Source organism: Entelurus aequoreus, linkage group LG09 (genome assembly GCF_033978785.1).
Source record: "Entelurus aequoreus isolate RoL-2023_Sb linkage group LG09, RoL_Eaeq_v1.1, whole genome shotgun sequence".
Taxonomy (NCBI): Eukaryota; Metazoa; Chordata; class Actinopteri; order Syngnathiformes; family Syngnathidae; genus Entelurus; species Entelurus aequoreus.
This window is the reverse complement of record NC_084739.1, coordinates 25,499,231-25,520,172: the sequence shown is the minus strand read 5'-3', so window position 1 is coordinate 25,520,172 and position 20,942 is coordinate 25,499,231. Positions and strand designations below refer to the sequence as shown.

Genomic DNA, 20,942 nt, shown 5'->3' with positions numbered 1-20,942 from the left:
TAATGTTTTCAGATTAGACGAATGACCTATAAATCTTTTCAAAATAATAGTCTTGTGTGAAAGCAATATGCTACCATTGTACATTGTCAGAAAACGTTCATTGTGATAGATTGTCATATGCAGTTTACAACGGTTCTACACGATCTAATTATTTTATCTATCATGTATACTACTCTTTAATAAAGAATAGGAAGAGGTAATTTGTTAATATGCATATATAATATATGTATATACTTATTTATGTATGTATATATATATATATATATATATATATATATATATATATATATATATATATATATATATATATATATATATATATATATATATATATATATATATATATATATATATATATATATATATATATATATATATAGTGTTGGGTTAGTTACTGAAAACCAGTAATGAGTTATAGTTACTAGTTACTTCATTTCAAAAGTAACTCAGTTACTAACTCAGTTACTTACACCAAAAAGTAATGCGTTACTTTGAAAAGTAACTATTTAGTTACTTCTTTTTTTCTTTTCTTTTTTAAAATCTCCCATTAATGCCCTGTAGCCTTCATTTCAGTACTGTTATTGCACTGGAGAATAATACAATGTGTTGATGACATGCATTTACATCACTGAACTCTGCTAAGCAATGTGCTCTACATACAACACACAAAGACAAAGATATGTTTCAAAGGCCAATTTGTTTCTGGCCAGAACAAATTGACAAAACTATTTTAAATAGCTGCAACATAATGGCACTTTAACTTGAACTTGAAGTAGATAGGATATTTGATCCAAGACACAACTTACATTTAACTAAAATGTTATTTTCTTTGTGCTCGACAAAAGAAAAGTATTGAGAATTTCTCCTTGTTAAAAAAATCGACTCTTGGCTTCGCCTTGATGTCTTGTTAGTTGTTATGATAGTAGCGTTTATGTGTGTGCGTGTGTGTGTGTGCGTGGCCCTTTAAGATATGACAGCATGTGGGTGAGGGACGTCAGTGAGTGAGTGGGCGAGAGAAGTGAGCGAGCGGGACAGTGAGTGCTTGCAGGTGCTCTCTCTAGCTTGCTGGATGGCTGCGTCCAATAAAGTCACAAAGTTGCAACAAACCGCCGGCCTCGTCATTCACCCTCAGCTGTAAAGACCACTTCCGGTTAAGGTTGTTAGCCAAGAAAGGAACGTCTCCCCTGCGCTCCTCAACTACCCCCCGCCCCCACCCACACAAAGCACGTACGCCTTTTTTTTTCCACCGCAGCGCTGCCACAAAACACACTCAGATCTTCAGTTTCTAGCCGATACTACATACAAAATAACGCAGTAACGCATCATGTAGTAACGGTAACTGAGTTACTGAATATAAAAAATAACGCGTTAGATTACTAGTTACCGCCGAAACTAACGGCGTTACAGTAACGCAGTTACTTTGTAACGCGTTAGTCCCAACACTATATATATATATATATATATATATATATATATATATATATATATATATATATATATATATATATATACCGTTCAAAAGTTTGGGGTCACATTGAAATGTCCTTATTTTTGAAGGAAAACCACTGTACTTTTCAATGAAGATAACTTTAAACTAGTCTTAACTTTAAAGAAATACACTCTATACATTGCTAATGTGGTAAATGACTATTCTAGCTGCAAATGTCTGGTTTTTGGTGCAATATCTACATAGGTGTATCGAGGCCCATTTCCAGCAACTATCACTCCAGTGTTCTAATGGTACAATGTGTTTGCACATTGGCTCAGAAGGCTAATTGATGATTAGAAAACCCTTGTGCAATCATGTTCACACATCTGAAAACAGTTTAGCTCGTTACAGAAGCTACAAAACTGACCTTCGTTTGAGCAGATTGAGTTTCTGGAGCATCACATTTGTGGGGTCAATTAAACGCTCAAAATGGCCAGAAAAAGAGAATTTTCATCTGAAACTCAAAAGTCTATTCTTGTTCTTAGAAATGAAGGCTATTCCACAAAATTGTTTGGGTGTCCCCAAACTTTTGAACGGCAGTGTATATATATTAATGCAGCTAAAAAAAAAAAAAAAATATATATATATATATATATATATATATATATATATATATATATATATATATATATATATATATATATATATATATATATATATATATATATATATATATACATACATATATGAATATGTATATAAATACATATATATATATATATGTATGTATATATATACATACATACATATATGTATATGTATATAAATACATATATATATGTATGTATATATATATATATGCAAATATATATATAATATATATATACATATACTGTACATATATATGTATATATATACATATATATATGTATATATATACATATATATATGTATATATATACATATATATATACATATATATATACATATACTGTACATATAATTGTATATATATGTATATATATACATGTATATATACATATATATATACATATATACATATACATATACATATATACAGAATATACATATATATATATACATATATATATATACATGTATATATACATATATATATATACATTTATATATACATATATATATATATACATATATATATATATACATACATATATATATACATACACACATATATATATACACACATATATATATACACAAGGAGACTCGGTAAAGAATCTGGGTATTATCTTCGACCCAACTCTCTCGTTTGAGTCACACATTAAGAGTGTTACTAAAACGGCCTTCTTTCATCTCCGTAATATCGCTAAAATTCGTTCCATCTTGTCCACTAGCGACGCTGAGATCATTATTCATGCGTTCGTTACGTCTCGTCTCGATTACTGTAACGTATTATTTTCGGGTATCCCTATGTCTAGCATTAAAAGATTACAGTTGGTACAAAATGCGGCTGCTAGACTTTTGACAAAAACAAGAAAGTTTGATCATATTACGCCTATACTGGCTCACCTGCACTGGCTTCCTGTGCACTTAAGATGCGACTTTAAGGTTTTACTACTTACGTATAAAATACTACACGGTTTAGCTCCAGCCTATCTCGCTGATTGTATTGTACCATATGTCCCGACAAGAAATCTGCGTTCAAAGAACTCCGGCTTATTAGTGATTCCCAGAGCCAAAAAAAAAGTCTGCGGGCTATAGAGCGTTTTCTATTCGGGCTCCAGTACTCTGGAATGCCCTCCCGGTAACAGTTAGAGATGCTACCTCAGTAGAAGCATTTAAGTCCCATCTTAAAACTCATTTGTATACTCTAGCCTTTAAATGGACCCCCCCCTTTTTTTTTTTTAGACAAGTTGATCTGCCGTTTCTTTTCTTCTCTCCTCTTCTCCCCTCTCCCTTGGAAGGGGGAGTTGCACAGGTCCGGTGGCCATGGATGAAGTGCTGGCTGTCCAGAGTCGGGACCCCGGGTGGACCGCTAGCCTGTGCATCGGTTGGGGACGGTTTCCTGCTGGCCCCACTATGGACTGGACTCTCGCTGATGTGTTGGATCCACTGTGGACTGGACTTTCACAATATTATGTCAGACCCACTCGACATCCATTGCTTTCGGTCTCCCCTAGAGGGGGGGGGGTTACCCACATACGCGGTCCTCTCCAAGGCTTCTCATAGTCATTCACCGACGTCCCACTGGGGTGAGTTTTTCCTTGCCCGTATGTGGGCTCTGTACCGAGGATGTCGTTGTGGCTTGTGCAGCCCTTTGAGACACTTGTGATTTAGGGCTATATAAATAAACATTTATTGAAACATTGATTTATATATATAATGCTGAGATAGATATAGCAGCTGAGAAAGGCTCCAGCCATAATGCTGAGATAGATATAGCAGCTGAGATAGGCACCAGCCTACCGCATTTCCTTGGCCTCAGTCTAGACCCCCTCTCCAGGGGCCCAGGCTTAGACTGAATTTATTCATTTTTTTTCTCCCCCCAGCGTTTACCTATTTCTCACCTTTTTTATTAGGGGCGCCGGAAGTTGGCAGACCCGTCAGCGATCCTGTTCTGTCTCCCTGTAATGTTTGTATGCTCTTGAATGGGATTGTGTTGAAAATCTTAATTTCCCCTCAGGGATTAATAAAATACTTTTGATGCTGATGTATGAGCTTTAAAAGAGTTACAACTGTACTAGTAAATAAGGGAATGTGAACTCCTCAGCCTTCAGTTCTAAGTCAGTAAAGATAATATGGCTCTACCTAAATTTGTGTTTTATAACACTAATTATAGTTTAGGGCACATTTACAACCATCTTGGTAATGTCCAGGTCATGTAGTGCCAAATGAAAGGTAATGCACTATTTTAGTATCTCATTTGTACAATTAAGTCAAGAGACATGTGCGCACTTCTCACTAAACATGAATCTGCCTGAAATTCTCTCAGCAATATATTTTTGTCTTCGTTGATTTCAAAAGTAAAATGTGTGTTCGCACCACTAAATGACAGCAAAGCTGAAGACATTTAACTAATTTCCATCCAATTTCCGCCGCTTGTCCCTCGTTACGTACATTGTTGCAATAAAATGATTGCTAAATACCAATGTATGCATTGCATTATCAAAATCCCTTAAATATGTTCCATATATGGTCAATGTACCATCATGTGTATCTTGATAGTGCTGCAATGGTGTTTTTGTGTAAATGCGATCATCCACAAAATATCATTGCATTTGCAGCTCCAGATTTTTTTGTATTTGTTGTCCAATATGACTCAACATTTGGGCTGCCAACCCCCATTCTAACTGAATACAATTTTGTGGCTTGAACACTGTAATTACCCATTAAAAAAATAATACCTATGCACGTTTAAAATAAATGACAACTTCATTTTCAGTGGTTTAAATCATTTTAATAATTAAAATTTCCGGATCAAACATAAACTGGCTCAGGACATGAAGCAAAACACAAGATGCTTTTGTGTAGGTTAGAAAAAGCGACCACTTACAACTGTTAGGACAGTGCAAACAAAGGTACAAGGCCATCATCATCACAACAATTCACACACATTCTGACTGACAAAAGATCAGCATTTCCTTTAGAAGAGAATACGCTCCTAAAAGTTATATCTGTCAATCATTCTTAATTGATCTTGCTTGCTCTCGGTTCATCCTGCGAGAAGAAAAGCCACAACAGCCACCCCTTTGGCTCTCGACACTGCAATGAATGTAAAACTTGACTTGTGTTTCTATGTATAACCAGATGCTGCAAGCAGGACAAAAAAATAAACTCAAATATGCCAGACTGCAAAACATTACAGTGCAGAACTAGCTTGTTTTCAGAAATGAAAGCAGGATAGACATTTGTTATCCCACGCACAGTCAGAGGGTTAAAACAAAGACCAGTCCCCTTATCACAAATCATCAAATTAATTCAAACATTCATTTTACTCTACTAGAGAAAAGAACAAATGGTTGAAGTAGGAAGCAGCAATGCAGTTAATTCCCTAATAAAAACTTTTCGCTGATCGTCTTTTATGCCCACACGTGGCGCCTGCAGTGAACCACAGCCTGAAAGAGAGGCAGGTGTCAAGAATATGTTGACGTGTGTGCAGTGTGCCTATTAAACCCATTCTGTGGGCGTGTCGTGATGACTCACATCACATCGGGTTGCTGTCTCCATGCTCCTGCACCAGAATGAAGGTCCCAAGCTGCACTGCTCGGTTCCCAGCAGTCGGTGCATGTCAGGACAGGCACCCATTTTCTATAGAAAAAACCCAGATAGGCGGGACAAGATTCTTAACTTGAGCACAGCCAAGTTTTCTGGCCTCAAACTGAAGTATTTCAATACTCACCATGCACACAAAGTCAGGGTCAAGCATCTGAAGCAGTAGCTGCACAAGCATGGGCTCATACTGTTCAACCAGCTGATCACACTGTTGACATACACCCACTATCAGATTAAGAAGAGTTCCAAATTTACACAACAGGTGGTGTAAAGTGTGCATCTTATCACCTGTGTCTGGTAGGAGTCAGGCAGGAAGCTGCAAACCTTCCTCACAGACTCTTCAATTTCTGCCTCGGTCGCATTCTTCTCCAGGATGCCGTCGACATAGGTGACAGCCATCTTGCATACCTTGCAGTAGGCGCCAGCGTTGAAGGTGGTCACATCAAGAGCAGCTGTGAAGAAAAATAAGGATTAGGACTCTTGTTCTACTACTTAACACCGGGAATCTACCAGATAATGGACATTATTTGAAATATAAACAAAATTAGGTATGCCATGGTAGATTAAGTAAGGCTGGAGGTTGAAAAATAAAAGATCAAACTCCAAAAACATTCAAACAGATAAAGGTTGTATAATCATTTTCACAAAGCTCCACAAAAGGTTCAGTATCAAAAGGGAGCTGCACTTTTTGGGGGAATTTTGCCTCTCTTTCATGTAAAGGTAAGAACACATGTCTCTTTTTGTGCGAAAAACTGCTAGCATTGCTATTCCGCCTATAAAACCTCTTTTAAAAAATCCATTAATGTTTTATAAAATGTATACTTTACAGTATGTTGGTCATTTCAAACATAAGCAAAAGTTTTTTTTTACTGGGCACATGGATTTCACAGAGAGCATAGCAACGAACGCTACTTCCATCAACAACAGAGCATTTTTTTATGTGAGCTACCGCTAATCATGGCAAACTTTATAAGACAAAGATTCCGACTATTTTGAGACAAATGGCGATTTAAGGCGGATTTTATAAGAGACAAAGATTCCGACTATTTTGAGACAAATGGCGATCCAAAACCTTATCTTTTTGAGCCTGAATATACGTACGCCGCTCCAAGAGACTTTATCACAACAAATTCTAGAATTGTTCAGGCTAATAAACCATGCAGTGGTTGAAACTTGTTTCCCCCGCCAAACCCAAATCCACTGAGAAAGATGCCCCAGGCCAACTGAGGTGAGTAAGTCATCATGTAATTGGTTCTGATACATGGATCTATCACAGCTACAGTATGTACACCGTTGATATAGCTGTGTACAAACAAAACAAACATGGGTAATACTTTGCAGATAATTTGGTTTTCTGTGTAATAGTTCATATGACTGTGCTTGTTTTTCAGTCAGTACAGATTGTTGTTCTGTCGCATTGTATTGTAACTGAGGAGCAAGGTGCTATGTTTTTATGCCGTGAAGGTAGTTTGTCAGTGTTAGCTCCTACAAAAACGTTTATTAACCTTTGTCGGTTAATAACTTCATTATATGTAAACTGAGCATAATTAGGCGGTTTTTGGATGTTTTAGAGCCTCTTGCGAGCATTTACATTTTTTTAATTTTTTTAAATAAATATTAAGAACACACAGAAAAGAGAAAGACGTGTGTTCTTGTCACAGAAAAGGATTGTGAATGATGGGCACTTTTTTGTTAAGTGCAGTTTTTATTTAACCCTTGTACAACCCTAGGGCCCAAAATGTGCATTACACATGTTTTTATGTGATGATTGTTCAGTCTGAAGGCTTAGTGGCATGAAAGTTTTTATTTTTATATTAAATGGCAATGCAACATTGTTAGGATATAAACAAACTATACACACTTTCTCTTAAGAACTATTTTGACCCCATTGACTCTCATTAGTACTGCTATTTTTAAAAGACTAATCATGGTAAATTGGGAAGACTACGTCTCCCGGCTGGCCTGGTAACGCCTCGGGATCCCCCGGGAAGAGCTGGACGAGGTGGCTGGGGAGAGGAAAGTCTGGGCATCCATGCTTAGGCTGCTGCCCCCGGGAAACGACCTCGGATAAGCGGAAGAAGATGGATGAATGGATAATCATTGTAAATTACTAAGCTTTTTTCAATGGAAACCAAATTAATCTTATTCTTGCTGATTGAAAATCAAGAAAATATTGTTTTGGTGTAATTGGTCGCTTTAACCACCAGATGGTGCCAGAAAAACATAATCCATTCTGATAAAGCATAATTCCCAGCGCTTTGGTGAGATTAACCGAAGGAAACAGCCTCGATTGAAAACCAAGGAAGTATTGTTTTGGTGTAATTGGTCCCCTTAACCACCAGATGGTGCCAGAAAACCATAATCCACTCTGATAAAGCATAATGCTCAGCGCTTTGTTGAGCGTAATCGAAATAAACAGCCAAAAAACTGCTGAAATGTAATGAACATGATCTTAGGCAGTTATATATAACACTGTAGATATATATAAATTACTTGTGAACACTCAATAAGTTCAACCAAGTCCTGCCTGCTATCTCTTTAATTTTGATCAATTATTGACCAATTCAAGACTTTAATTACCCAACCTCAAATACTCCACTTTTCAATTTGTTTTTGTTTTTTTAGAAATATTGCATATTTTGCATTTTCCTATTATAAAACGTTTTTATTTTTGTTGACAAAAAGACCAAAAACTTTTTTTTTCAAACTAAACATATCAATAGATATATATGAAGTTGGTAAATGATTTAAAGGAAGACAAAATATTAATTTATTTCTGACTTATGACACTTTTATGAGATGATCCCTTGTGGATCCCAAGAGTAAGTGTGTATAGTCAATCTTGAGGTTGCACAGGGGTTACGGCTCAATTTGAATACCCCACCTTCTCCCTTGGTTTTGCGCGTTCTCTTTAAAGAGGAGTTAGAATTATCCACTAGGTAAGGGGACGGGAGAAGTAACTCCATCAAAGACCTCCCTACACTATCGAGTGCGAGGAAAAAAGATGGCAGACCAAAAAACCCAGAGAAGCGTACAAATGTAAGTCCATCCACCCATTTTCTACTGCTTGTCCCCACGACAAATGTAAGTAATAAGCATAATTAATCATTTATATTTAGTCAGACTTCAAACCTTTGCTACTGCATGTAAATACTGGCTTCAAACAAGTTAAAACACATTTTACATACTGCAAGCTGATGGGACAACACTTGCAAATTTTCGCCAAAAACCTTGTCTTCTAAACTGTCTTCTTAACAAAGACATGCGAATGAAATTAAAAAGAGTACAACGAGTGCGACGGCATCTTGAAAGTACACAAACATTTGTCGCATATGCTATATGTCACTGCTGGCAAATGGCGAGGGTTGATTGATGATGTAGCGAGAGTCGAGCGACGTCCATATGCATAGGGGTGCATGTACAATACTTTGCTGTCACAGCAGATGTTATAGAAAAGGGGGAGGGGAGAGATTTCAAATTGAACCTACACGGTTAAATCGTTAGTCATGCCAAACACTGTAGCAGCATGTTTTAAGTATTATTCCCCAGCCCCTTCATGATTGTCATTGAAACATTACATTTAGTTAGTGTGTGTACATTTTGAGAACAATTTAGCGAGAATTGGCTGTCATTAAACTATGAAATTATACACCCTGTTACAATAGTATGCCCACACAATATGCGCATATAGACAAGAAAACTCCATATATATGTCTTGTTCTACACGGTCTAAAATTGTGAATTTTTCATATACTTTAGTTTTTTTCAGTTAACTCTCAGTAAGAGTAACTCCCCTTCATGATCACATACTTATGTCTGGCTAAATTCTCATTCGGTGAGTAACAGCACTCCCTAATCATTTGTAAATCTGTAAATCTATTTATAAATCTGTGTGTGGACATATTTTCACAAAACATAGATGCTGCAAATTTCAAACAAAATAACCACATTAGTGAACTGCAAATGTATGGTCAAAGAAAATTGGAAACCTGGTTTTGTGTTAGTTCACACAAAATGGACGTCCAATGCCAAAAAGGGTAAGGACTTACAGACAAATGCACGTTTAGCACTATTGCAGAGTGCCAAGACAGTGCAGACTGTCTTGGGGTCAGCCTCCTGTATCAGCAGCTCAATGATGGCCTGTCCGTAGGTATCAATTAGGTCCTTACACTCGGTACCCAGGCTGGAAGGCAAGTATGCACAAACTTTCTCCACAGCTTGTATCACCTCCTCCTAGAACAATGGTAGAAGATTGGACAACATCAAAAACCTTAACTACATTACCATTGAGTTTGCTTCAGCTATTCAGCTTACCTCAGTTGTCTTATTTTTCAACATACTTTCCACCTGATTCATCACAAACTCACAGATTGCACACATTGGGGAATCACGAACCCGCACCATAGGCTGGAACACAAAAAAGGCATATTGTATAAATACTATACCAGAGGTCTTTGACAGGGGGTCTGCGGTGTTACTGCAGGTGGTGGGTCTTAAAATATTTTACTGACTAGACTTTTTCATATGTATTATTTTTCAATACATTTAATACACACTAACATTGATCTAAAACACCATGTGTTGTATTCATGTTAGCATATAAGATAGCTATCGATTATCAATCTAGTTGCCAGCTAACGATTTGGGGACTAGGAGGCAGATAGCAATTTGCGTACTAGTTGCCTGCTAGTAAATAGGGCACTAGTTGTCAGCTAGCAACTAGCACTGTAGTTGTCGACTAGCGATTAGCGTCCTAGCGTGCCAGTTGCCAGCTAGCGATTAGCATGTCACTGACAATCTAGTAATTAACATGCTTGTTGCCAGCGGGCAAATTATCAAACATAAAACCATAAAGAAATTGCAGGTTACCAATTGCCAACAAGCGAGTAACGCGCCGGGTGTCAGCTGGCGATTAGTATGGCAGTTGCCAGCTAGCAATTAACGCTCAAATTGCCACCTAGAAATCAGCGGACTAGTTGCCATCTAGCGATGTTAGCATTTAAGATAGCTAGCAATTATCAATCTAGTTGCCAGCTAACGATTTGGAGACGAGTTGGCAGACAGCGATTAGCGCTTTAGTTGCTAGCTAGCAATTAACGCGCCAGTTGCCAGCTAGCAATTAGCGCGCTAGATGACAGCAAGTTATTAGCAACACTACTGATATTTCAATATTTTAGTGATGCACAATACGGTACCTTTATGACTACTTTAATATAAAACGTTTTTTTACAAGCTATATCAGTAGGGGGTTTTGGCCTGGACAACATTGAACACTCCTGGGTGTTTAATGCAACTGTACTAATAAACTACAGCTTGTATAAAAGTGTGTGTGTGTGTGTGTGTGTGTGTGTGTGTATGTGTGTATGTGTTTGTTTGTTTGTTTAATTACTTTTGCTGACTTAGATTCCATCTTGGTCGCCGGAACAAGATTGAGAGCAAGCACGCTCTTGGTAGCAGGTAACATTTTGGCAGGCAGCAGATTCAACATGGGAGTGGACTTCTTCATGGCACTACAGAAACCAGCATTGGAACATGCATCCTTGGGCTCCTGTGGACAGAAAAAAAAAAGACTGGTCAATGAAGGGAATTCCTGATACTAATGTGCACTTTGCACATAATTTACCAAAACAAAACTTTTCTTGTTGTAGTGACATGCACAAAAACATAACAAGACTAGCCCAACTTTTAAAGACAGAACACCAATGCACAGCAAATTAAAAAACGGTGGTTTTCAATTCTCAGTGGACCTATTGGTCAAAACAGTCACAAGACTCCTTGCTTGTGGATGGAAAAACAACTCTAAAATGTGCAGATTAAGGTGGTTAAAAGCATTCAAATGTAAGGTTAAGTACTACTGTGGGGTAAGTCACTGGAACACTAAACACGAGCAGCACGAGGGTTAAGAGGCTACAGGCTGAACAAGACCTACCTGTTCCTGGGAAGCAGCACAGAGCCGAAAAGGAAATAAAAAAACAAAAATACATGAATGAAGGAAAGCTCAAGCACAGTATGGGGGTGAGGGGAAACAGAAATGTAAAGGGAATATCAATTACAAAACGTAAAAGGGGTCAGCAATATGAAATAATTGTTTTCAGTCTTATTAGATTTTAAAGTAGCCGTGTTGTTTGTGTAAAAATACATTTTATGTATTAATAGGGGAGGACTCACCATAGACAGCAGCTGCTCAACGGCAAGGCTGCCATACTGGCTGACATACTGCCTGCACTGTATGGAGGAGGGGAAAAAGTCAGCAATGCAGTAAAACACCCCAAAACTACAAACGTTTCAGGAAAAATACAGCTGTTAAGTTACAGTTAATTGCATAATGATTGATAAGAATGTAACAATTGCTTGAACCTGAAATTGTTTCAATTTATATAATTTAACCAGCATCCCAGAAAATAAAAAATAATTGTTTAGGACCTTGGAGGGTCCTCAGTTGTTTGTGAGTGTGCTGCTTACCATGTCAGACAAACCAGGTCCCATCAGGTCACACTTGTTCTCAATAGTCTCAATGAGAGAGTCTACAAAAGATGAGTTGGCCTTGGCTTCTGCTTGTGTATCAGTCAGAAACTTGATGCAGTCCTGGCACACGTCATTCGCTCCCTAAAGAGACAGGAAAAGCAAAGTGAAATGGTGGATGCTTCTGATGGAATAAAGAAATGGATATAGTGTGCAGTAGGTAATGATAACCCCGGTAAAGTCCCGACAGTTAGTATTACCGTTTTTTTTCCCAAAAAACTGACTAATAACTGTACTTTAAAAAATTCACGGACTGACTGGCGCCAGCTCGCAAGCTTAAATGCTAACATGAACACAACACACGACAGTTTCTTTCCTCATTAAGAAACCGCATACCCCATCTAAACTTGAATAAACACATTGCTGTCTGAGCAACTAAGCTATTTAACTGTGAACATTGAACCTAAAAGCTGTGTTATATTGACCGTTCTATACTCAAGAGGAATACGAGACGTTCAAGGACGCTGAACAAAGTAAAACGCCCGCCAGTATTAGTAATAATGGATTTTGTTTGTACATACTTTCATTTATATACCTCCAAAAGTAATAGCACAAACCAATATTTAAAACCATAAAAGCCTAACCATTAATAAGATATAAAACACTTTCAGTGAAGCACAAGAAACCAACCACCTTTCAAAATAGTGAGTTTTCTAACAGTGTGTCAATGTATTTTAGTTATTAAAAAAACGTAATCTAAAGATTTCAGTCTGTGTTTAAGTACTTTTTGACCACATTCAATAGCACGATAATAAATAACTGAACATTTTTGTCATGATAAGAAAAAAAAACATGTAATTCATTCAAAAGGTATCCCCCGTGTGCTAATGTTTCTGGTAGTATTTCCTCCCTATATTGCAGGTATTGCAAGTTGCCCTGTTGTCCTCCTTTTTCGTGAATAACTCTAGCGTTTGTGCCGTGCGTGGTAACGTTGAGTGGTTAAAAAAAAAAAGGTTTTAACTCGAAATAGAAACAGTTTTCGATTCCCATCCCTAACTTCAGTAGTATTGGCCACAAGATAAGACCAAACCTATCATAGGGCACTGTTCAGTATTGTGGCCACTGATTGGCTCAGCCTCAGGCCACTATTCCTATATTGGATAAAAACAAGAAAAAAGTGAGTATGTGAGTGTCATGTAAGAGAGCTCTCATAATGCTAAATCCCTGTATTTAGAAGGTCGTAAACAGTTTTTTTTGCTCTACCTATGAAAATATTGCAATTATAATTTGTAATTTTGCGGTCAGACACGCAAGCAATTAACGCGATAAATGAGGGTTTGCTGTACCGCAACTGGAGTTTCTGGTTTTGGGGTCTCTTGTGGATAGAGGAGCTCGGGCACATTGAGGAGGAATGGTGTTGCTTGCTGTGAAAGGTCCACTTGTGAGATCTTGTTGGACAGGAGCTGTTGATGAAGCTCAGCCAGCGCCATCTGCTGAGAGCGACATAAGCCTATAGCGCCACAAGCCACACCGGGATCCTGCTAAATATACAAACATAATAGAGATGGGTTATCAAAAGACTGCAAACGCATTAAATAAACGAAACAGTTGAGAGTTGAAAAGAAAGCGTCCTGTCACAAGGTTCCATATTGCACAATAACTTCTCTGTTTCTATTTAAACTTGAAACCCAGTTCCCTATCATTAGCCCATAGCTCTATACTCACTTCCCTGACAAGACACTTTCATGACATTAAAAAAGGCAATGGCAGCATTTATCTAAGTGGCTTTAAGGTAAAACGGTATGACATGCAATCTCTCACCAGCTCTCCAATGATGATTCCTATGACAATGGGGTAATAATTGTCAACCATTTCCTTGCACTCTGAACTCAAACCTTTGTCAGGAACGAGCTGGCAGGCCTTCTCCATGTAGCCAAGAACCTCAGCCTGCAATCACATGATCAACTACATCTTAGAGCGGAAGGAAAACAAAAACAAGTATATAAAATGTCTACAGATGTTCTCATTCAGGTTTTTATATTCTCAGGGCAATCAATCACTACTATTACTATTATATATAGTATATATAATATACTACTATTAAGTGTACATACTAATACTGTCCGTTCAACCTAAAAGACTCTACAATTTAGCCTCCAACAAATAACAGAAGTTAGACACGTTCCGATCGTTTCATGGCAATCATTTTGCCACACAATACCTCGACGCCAACGAGGGCGAATTCGATTTTTTAATGACTGTCGTTGGCGTTGCGCTTATTCATCTCAACAGATGTTTTTTTCACTACAATAGGGCGCGCGCTTCTTGTGTTGAAGGTGAAATACCGTAATTTCCGGACTATAAGCCGCTACTTTTTCCCCTCGTTCTGGTCCCTGCGGCTTATACAAGGGTGCGGCTTATTTACGGCCTATTCTTCTCCGACACCGACGAAGAGGATTTTGGTGGTTTTATTACGCAGGAGGAAGACGATGACACAATGATTAAAGACTGACTTTTCCTATACCTGTAGGCTGGTTATTTTGATAACGTACAGGCGAGCACTTTGTATTACTTTGCACCGTTGTATTATTTGTACTCTGCATGAATGCTGTTCGCCATGTCAAAGATGTGAAAGTTTGATTGAATGATTGAAAGATTTATTGTTAATAAATGGGACGCTTTGCGTTCCCAAACAGTCATCTCTGTCCCGACAATCCCCTCCGTGGTAGCAGGAACCCCTATATACTACGGTAATTACACATCAAAACCCTGCGGCTTATAGTCGGGTGCGGCTTATATATGGAGCAATCTGTATTTTCCCCTAAATTTAGCTGGTGCGGCTTATAGTCAGGTGCGGCTTATAGTCCGGAAATTACGGTAGTTGGTGTCTTGGCACCAGCTTCCAGACCAGACATGACTAATCTAAGCCTATGAGCATGAACTGATGATCGATTGAATACCCTGACAAAGTATGTAAAATGATTTATAATTGTTACCTGTGTTGCATTGTCCTTTAAAACCTGTAAGACCACCATGACTATCTCCTTACACAAGTCACATGGCACAGTTTTCTGGAAACGGGAACAGAACACAAGATATTGACTCTTGACTTTTTTGGCCTGTAGACAATTGAATATTGGGAATGATTCAAATAAGATCATAAATACTTATTTGATATTACAATTAGCGATCAGAAAAAAGAAACTAAATGCAGGAAAGATTTTTTATAAATGGAAACCGGAAGCCTGAGTCTCACCATCTGGGGTTTGTTCCATACGTTCTGCTGGCAGTGAGTCACTGCTCCACACAGAGACGCAGTCTTCACATTCTGACACCAGTAAGGGGGTCCACGAGCACACTGCTCTGTGCCCAGCAGAGGGCTGGCCACAGCTGCAAAAGAAGAAAAACATTAACATTTGCAAATCTAATTCAGTTAAAACAATTCAGTCCTGTTTATGTTGTTGACAGGACTTACCTGCTGTCCTTCTATGTGCATTTTGTTATTTAGCTCATAATCCTTTTTAGATTACCACAACTTGTTTTGCACCAAACGACTATGGGTCATTCAAACTATACAGTACTTGGATATTACAGCAACAGTTTTAATGTTTTGTTATTTTTTGCCATTTGTTAAATGGCAAAACCCCCCCCCTAGAGGGGGGGGGTTACCCACATATGCGGTCCTCTCCAAGGTTTCTCATAGTCATTCACCGACGTCCCACTGGGGTGAGTTTTTCCTTGCCCGTATGTGGGCTCTGTACCGAGGATGTCGTTGTGGCTTGTACAGCCCTTTGAGACACTTGTGATTTAGGGCTATATAAATAAACATTGATTGATTGATTGATTGAAATAAAATAGAAAAATATGTTATATAAGTAATGAACAAGTATTAAATATAAAAACCCTGAGAAGCAGCTTATCTACATGGCACACAGAAGTCTACTGTAACTACAAAAAAAATAGCAAAAAAAAGGCTTCATTCGGTTGGCCACAACAATGTGCACCTGTGCTCCTAAAGGGAAGTTAAAACTAAAAAACTTATCTAAGGCTTCACAAAAAAAGACCCCCACGCTCACAGCAAATTTAAACATCCATCCATTTCTACCGCTTGTCCCTTTTGGGGTCGCGGGGGGTGTAAACATAACGTATGCAAAATACAACTAAACAGTGCCAATGAAAATACAGGGGTGTCAAGTAACGGCACCCCTCAGAGGGCCACATGTAACAGTAAATAAACATATGAATATTAGTAGTGTATAGTCGCTTTATGATATTACACAAAATTGCCTCCTCATTTTTTATTTTTTTTTACAGAAACATTAAGGATAACTTGCTTGGAAATCCAAAGTCAGGGTGGCAACCAGATATTCAAGTGTTTACTTTTATTTAACAAAAAACTAAATTTTGGAATATGTTAGTATCATATTTGTTGCATGATCACATCATATTAAAGTTTAAAGACATTCAATTGCATGCAGTACATTAGGGCTGGGCGATATATCGATATATGCGATATATCGATATATCGCGGGTTTGTCTCTGTGCGATACAGAAAATGACTATATCGTGATATTCGAGTATACGTTCTCACGCAGTTGCTTTTAGCTGCTGGCATTACACGACAGGCTCTTCCCACTCATTCTTGTGTCTCCTTCTCACAGACAGCAAGCGCACCTTCTACATACGTCACATACTGTCACGTCATACGTCACATACCGTATTTCCTTGAATTGCCGCCGGGCATATAATATGCGCCTGCTTAGAATTACCCCGGGTCAAACTCGTTTCGCAAAATAATTAGTGCATGCCTCGAATTACCGCCGGGTCAGAATTACCGCCGGGTCAAACTCGTTTCGCAAAATAATTAGCGCATGCCTAGAATTACCGCCGGGTCAAACTCGTCACGTCACGAGTGACACTTCACCTTTCAAGGCATCATTTTCAAAATGGAGGAGGCTAGTTTCAATAATTTAAAATCGCATAAAGGGAAGAAGATAAAGAGCTATTCAGTAGGATTTAAGGTAATTGCAATTCTTATTATTAATATTGTGTTAGTTTGTAGTGGTGGAGAGCTGACTTTTTGTTGTTGGGAGTTGCGTCTTTCAAAGCGCTTTATTTTGAAAAAATGTTTTATTAATATAGCTGCGTGTGTCAAATATGAGTCATTTTGATGCAGTTGTACGAGTAACATTTCAGAAACAAATCATGAGCTAAGAAAACCTGCTAACAGGCGGTAATAATGTTATTTTAATTGCCTTTTTGGACCCAAACAAAAAGAACTCCCGGGATGATTCATTGTGCTTTAAATTTTATTGCTGCATTAAGCGATGTCATGATGGTATCCTTATCACACTCAAATTTATAAGCGCATGCCTAAATTAACCGCATGCTTTTGGTGAGCGCCGGAGTGAGAAGCGGATTTAAATTAATTAGTGCATGCCTAAATTTACCGCATGCCTTTGGTAAGCGACGGAGTGAGAAGAGGTTTTAAATTAATTACCGCCCCGGCGCTAATTCAAGGAAATACGGTACGTATACGCCCTCGCGGAGCAGAGAGGTAGCGGCATGGGTAACGTTAGCTGTGGTGCGAGTGGTAATACGAGAGAAAGAAGGAACGAATCTGGTAACAAATGAAGAAATAATTACTTCCCAAGAAAAACCGCAGGGGGTCCATCGTCTGGCGGTGGTTTGGCTTCAAGTGGGAATATGTCGAACAGACAACCGTAATATGTCAAGTGTGGGGTAAAAGCGTTTCTACAAAAAGTAGCATTACTGCTAATATGTAGCATCATTTGAAAAGTCACCTGCTAGAGAATGAAGAGTGCTTACTCAGCATGTCAACATCTCCATTCGGTGCAACACGGCCACACCATCAAAATGCAGAGGCAAACAGTTCCAGATCAACACCGTATGAAAAAAAAGATTCGACAACAAAAGGAGATAATGTCCGCAGGAACCTACCACATAGCGAAGGACGAGCACTATTTGATTTCCTATTATGCAGCTCATTTTTGTTTGACACTTATTGAAATATCTTGTGTGACATCATGTTTTTAAATTATTGTAGTGGCGTTCTGTACAAAAAGTGCACTTTAATTTAGTGTTGTTTTGATAAGTCATCTTAGTGACACCATGCACAAAAGTGCACTAATAGCTTGTTTTAAAATGTCTCTGACAATCTTGGACTGTCTGTTTTGGAAATGACATGAATGTTTGTGCCACTGCTTAATAACAATTTAATAAATACAGTTTTGGTAAATTGACTTAGTTGTGATTTCCTTCTCCGCCTGAAAGTTTAAAATGAGCATATATTAATACAGTATGAACCAGAATGTTTTAATGTAGACACATAGTCATCATACTGGTGTGATTATATGTATCAAGTGTTAATTCAAGGCTAAGGCAAAATATCGAGAGATATATCGTGTATCGCAATATGGCCTAAAAATATTGAGATATTAAAAAAAGGCCATATCGCCCAGCCCTACAGTACATGCATTTTTTCTGCTAAAATTGTAAGAAAGAATATATTTAGGAAGAAAGATGAAGTGCTTGAAATACATTATTTATAGGCTTTCGCAGGCTATGCAAAACAATGTGGTGGGCCAAATCTGGGCTTTAAAAGATGTACACAGGCTACTTAAAGTGCATAAAGCTTCATTTCTTAAGTATTATTAATCATTATGTGGGCGGCGTGGCTCAGATGGTAAAGCGGCCAACCAGAAACTTGAGGGTGTCTGGTTCAAATCCAGCTTTCACCATCCTAGTCACTGCCGTTGTGTCCTTGGGCAAGACGCTTAATGCATTTTTCTCCCAGTATCAACCACCTGGTGTATATGTATAGTTTATATTAAGATATCAGGTTTTTTTTTTCGATATAAAGAGCTTTTAGTCACTAGAGCAAAAGCGCTCTATAAATATAATTCACTTATCCAATATTTTAGTAAGGGCAGCACGGTGGCAGAGGGGCTAGTGCGTCTGCCTCACAATACGAAGGTCCTGAGTAGTCGTAAGTTCAATCCCGGCCTCTGGATCTTTCTGTGTGGAGTTTGCATGTTCTCCCCGTGACTGCGTGGGTTCCCTCCGGGTACTCCGGCTTCCTCCCACCTCCAAAAACATCCACTTGGGGATAGGCTGACACTAAATTTGCCCTAGTGTGTGAATGTGAGTGTGAATGTTGTCTATCTGTGTTGGCCCTGCGATGAGGTGGCGACTTGTCCAGGGTGTACCCCGCCTTCCGCCCGATTGTAGCTGAGATAGGCTCCAGCGCCCCCCGCGACCCCGAAAGGAATAAGCGGTAGAAAATGGATGGATGGATGGAATATTTTAGTAAATTCCTGGGAATTAAATCGCACAAACAAGCACCAATCTGTCACTTTTAAAATGTTCAGTTCATCAAAGTCAACAAACACTATAGTTCAATCACCACATCACAAAGTTAGCAGTTACAGTAACAACATTGCCATCACAATGCTTTATGATGGGGACAGTTTGACCCTGGAACAGTCTCAGACTTTAAAAGTGTTTATCAGAGGTCGACAAGCATTACTAAACTGTGTTCAACTTAAGAGGTCCACAAAACAAAGAAACTCAACAATATCAATACACCATACCAAAATTATCAGTAGCAAACGTAAGCGGTCTCAGTGCAAGACTTTGGTAAAAAAAAATATTATTTAAAGCGGAGACCCTGACCCCCTTTCATCACTTGAGTGATGTAACCAGTCAGGCGGAAATAAGCTGTTCTAGAATCCCACTTGTAAAATATCACGGTAAACTCTTTAAATAATCTACTTCGCACAAATAGCATGTCTGTTTTTTCAAGTATAAAGACGACAACAATACAGTTTAATACAGCTCTTATTAACTCAACTAATCTTGAAAATACTACAAATAGTCATTGTCCAACCACACCAAGCAGTTTGTTCTATTCTAAGACAGATTTTGCTTTAACTCCAGATATTTTTAATTGCACAAAAAGTATTTGAAATGACTCATTTAAAGGTTGGTAAATTGTAAATTAGCGTCAGTGTGAAAGGGAATAACTTGGCTCAGGTTACACTTGTTTACAACAAACATTTCCTCGTGTAAATACTGTAAATGTATAACACGTATTTATTAGAACCACACAAACGAACAAATAGTGTTTGGATACCAAAATAAATTTGACAGCTAGTCGAGGTTTTATCTCGAGTTAAAACCGAAAACAACAACAAAGCTTTAAATAGTTCGAGGCTCGGCTGCTAACTAGCTGTTAGCTTCCATGCTAACTAGCCATTAGCTTTCATGCTAACAATGCTATCTTAGCAGGAAGTGCCGACGATAATTCGCCAAACTCCGTTGTTAGAAAACACACAAATTGTACTACGACTATTTTTGTATTATTATAAACAGAGTACGTATGTGCGTGTTGGCATTCGCTATTAAGAATACACATTTAGTGGTGTTTACCAAAGCTACAAGGTGACGCTTCCGCCTTTCTGAAGTGAAATAACACGCAGTAACATGACTCCAAAGTATTCACTGTAAACTGACATCTTTGATAAGATGTGCAACATGTCTGTTCATTTTGTCCAGTGTGCAAACTTTACCTGCTGACACGAAAAGTAGACTTAGAAGCAGCATGACACGGCTGTTTTCCTGCGATGTACCGAAGGCGCATTGAAGGCAGTCTGCGGGTTTCTATCGAAGTCTTTCGTTTAATAGTGACGTCACACTGTGAGTCAGCTGACCACTCAGCAGAACATGTGACTCACTGTCACTTGACTGCTGACCTCCGCCAAGTCGGCTTTGTGTC

The 20,942-nt window shown here is 38.3% G+C and overlaps 1 protein-coding gene across 2 annotated transcripts; it reads right to left on the bottom strand.

Moving 5' to 3' along the window:
• Positions 1 to 4,846: 4,846 nt before the first annotated feature.
• psap (prosaposin) lies at positions 4,847 to 20,894 on the bottom strand. Of its 2 annotated transcripts, none has more exons than XM_062058426.1 (14): positions 20,737 to 20,894; positions 15,402 to 15,535; positions 15,142 to 15,216; positions 13,967 to 14,092; positions 13,492 to 13,686; positions 12,146 to 12,289; positions 11,852 to 11,908; positions 11,073 to 11,231; positions 9,998 to 10,090; positions 9,733 to 9,916; positions 5,972 to 6,135; positions 5,811 to 5,891; positions 5,615 to 5,719; positions 4,847 to 5,526 (listed from the first exon to the last, which is right to left on the bottom strand). In XM_062058426.1, the coding sequence occupies exons 1-14, from the start codon at positions 20,768 to 20,770 to the stop codon at positions 5,491 to 5,493; spliced, it is 1,587 nt and encodes a 528-aa protein (XP_061914410.1). In that variant the 5' UTR covers positions 20,771 to 20,894; the 3' UTR covers positions 4,847 to 5,490. The 2 variants fall into 2 exon arrangements, with proteins under 2 accessions (XP_061914410.1, XP_061914411.1); XM_062058427.1 differs by having other exon boundaries at positions 13,492 to 13,683.
• Between the last annotated feature and the right edge of the window lie 48 nt (positions 20,895 to 20,942).

What these genes read in the sequence shown, in the direction of transcription:
- psap (XM_062058426.1), bottom strand. Translation starts at nt 20,770, where the DNA reads ATGCTGCTTCTAAGTCTACTTTTCGTGTCAGCAG. An exon ending in GACCTGGTTTGTCTGACATG is followed by an intron (nt 11,909 to 12,145) that starts GTAAGCAGCACA and finishes TCCTCCATACAG; the next exon opens with TGCAGGCAGTATGTCAGCCA. An exon ending in TGAAAAATAAGACAACTGAG is followed by an intron (nt 9,917 to 9,997) that starts GTAAGCTGAATA and finishes CCATTGTTCTAG; the next exon opens with GAGGAGGTGATACAAGCTGT.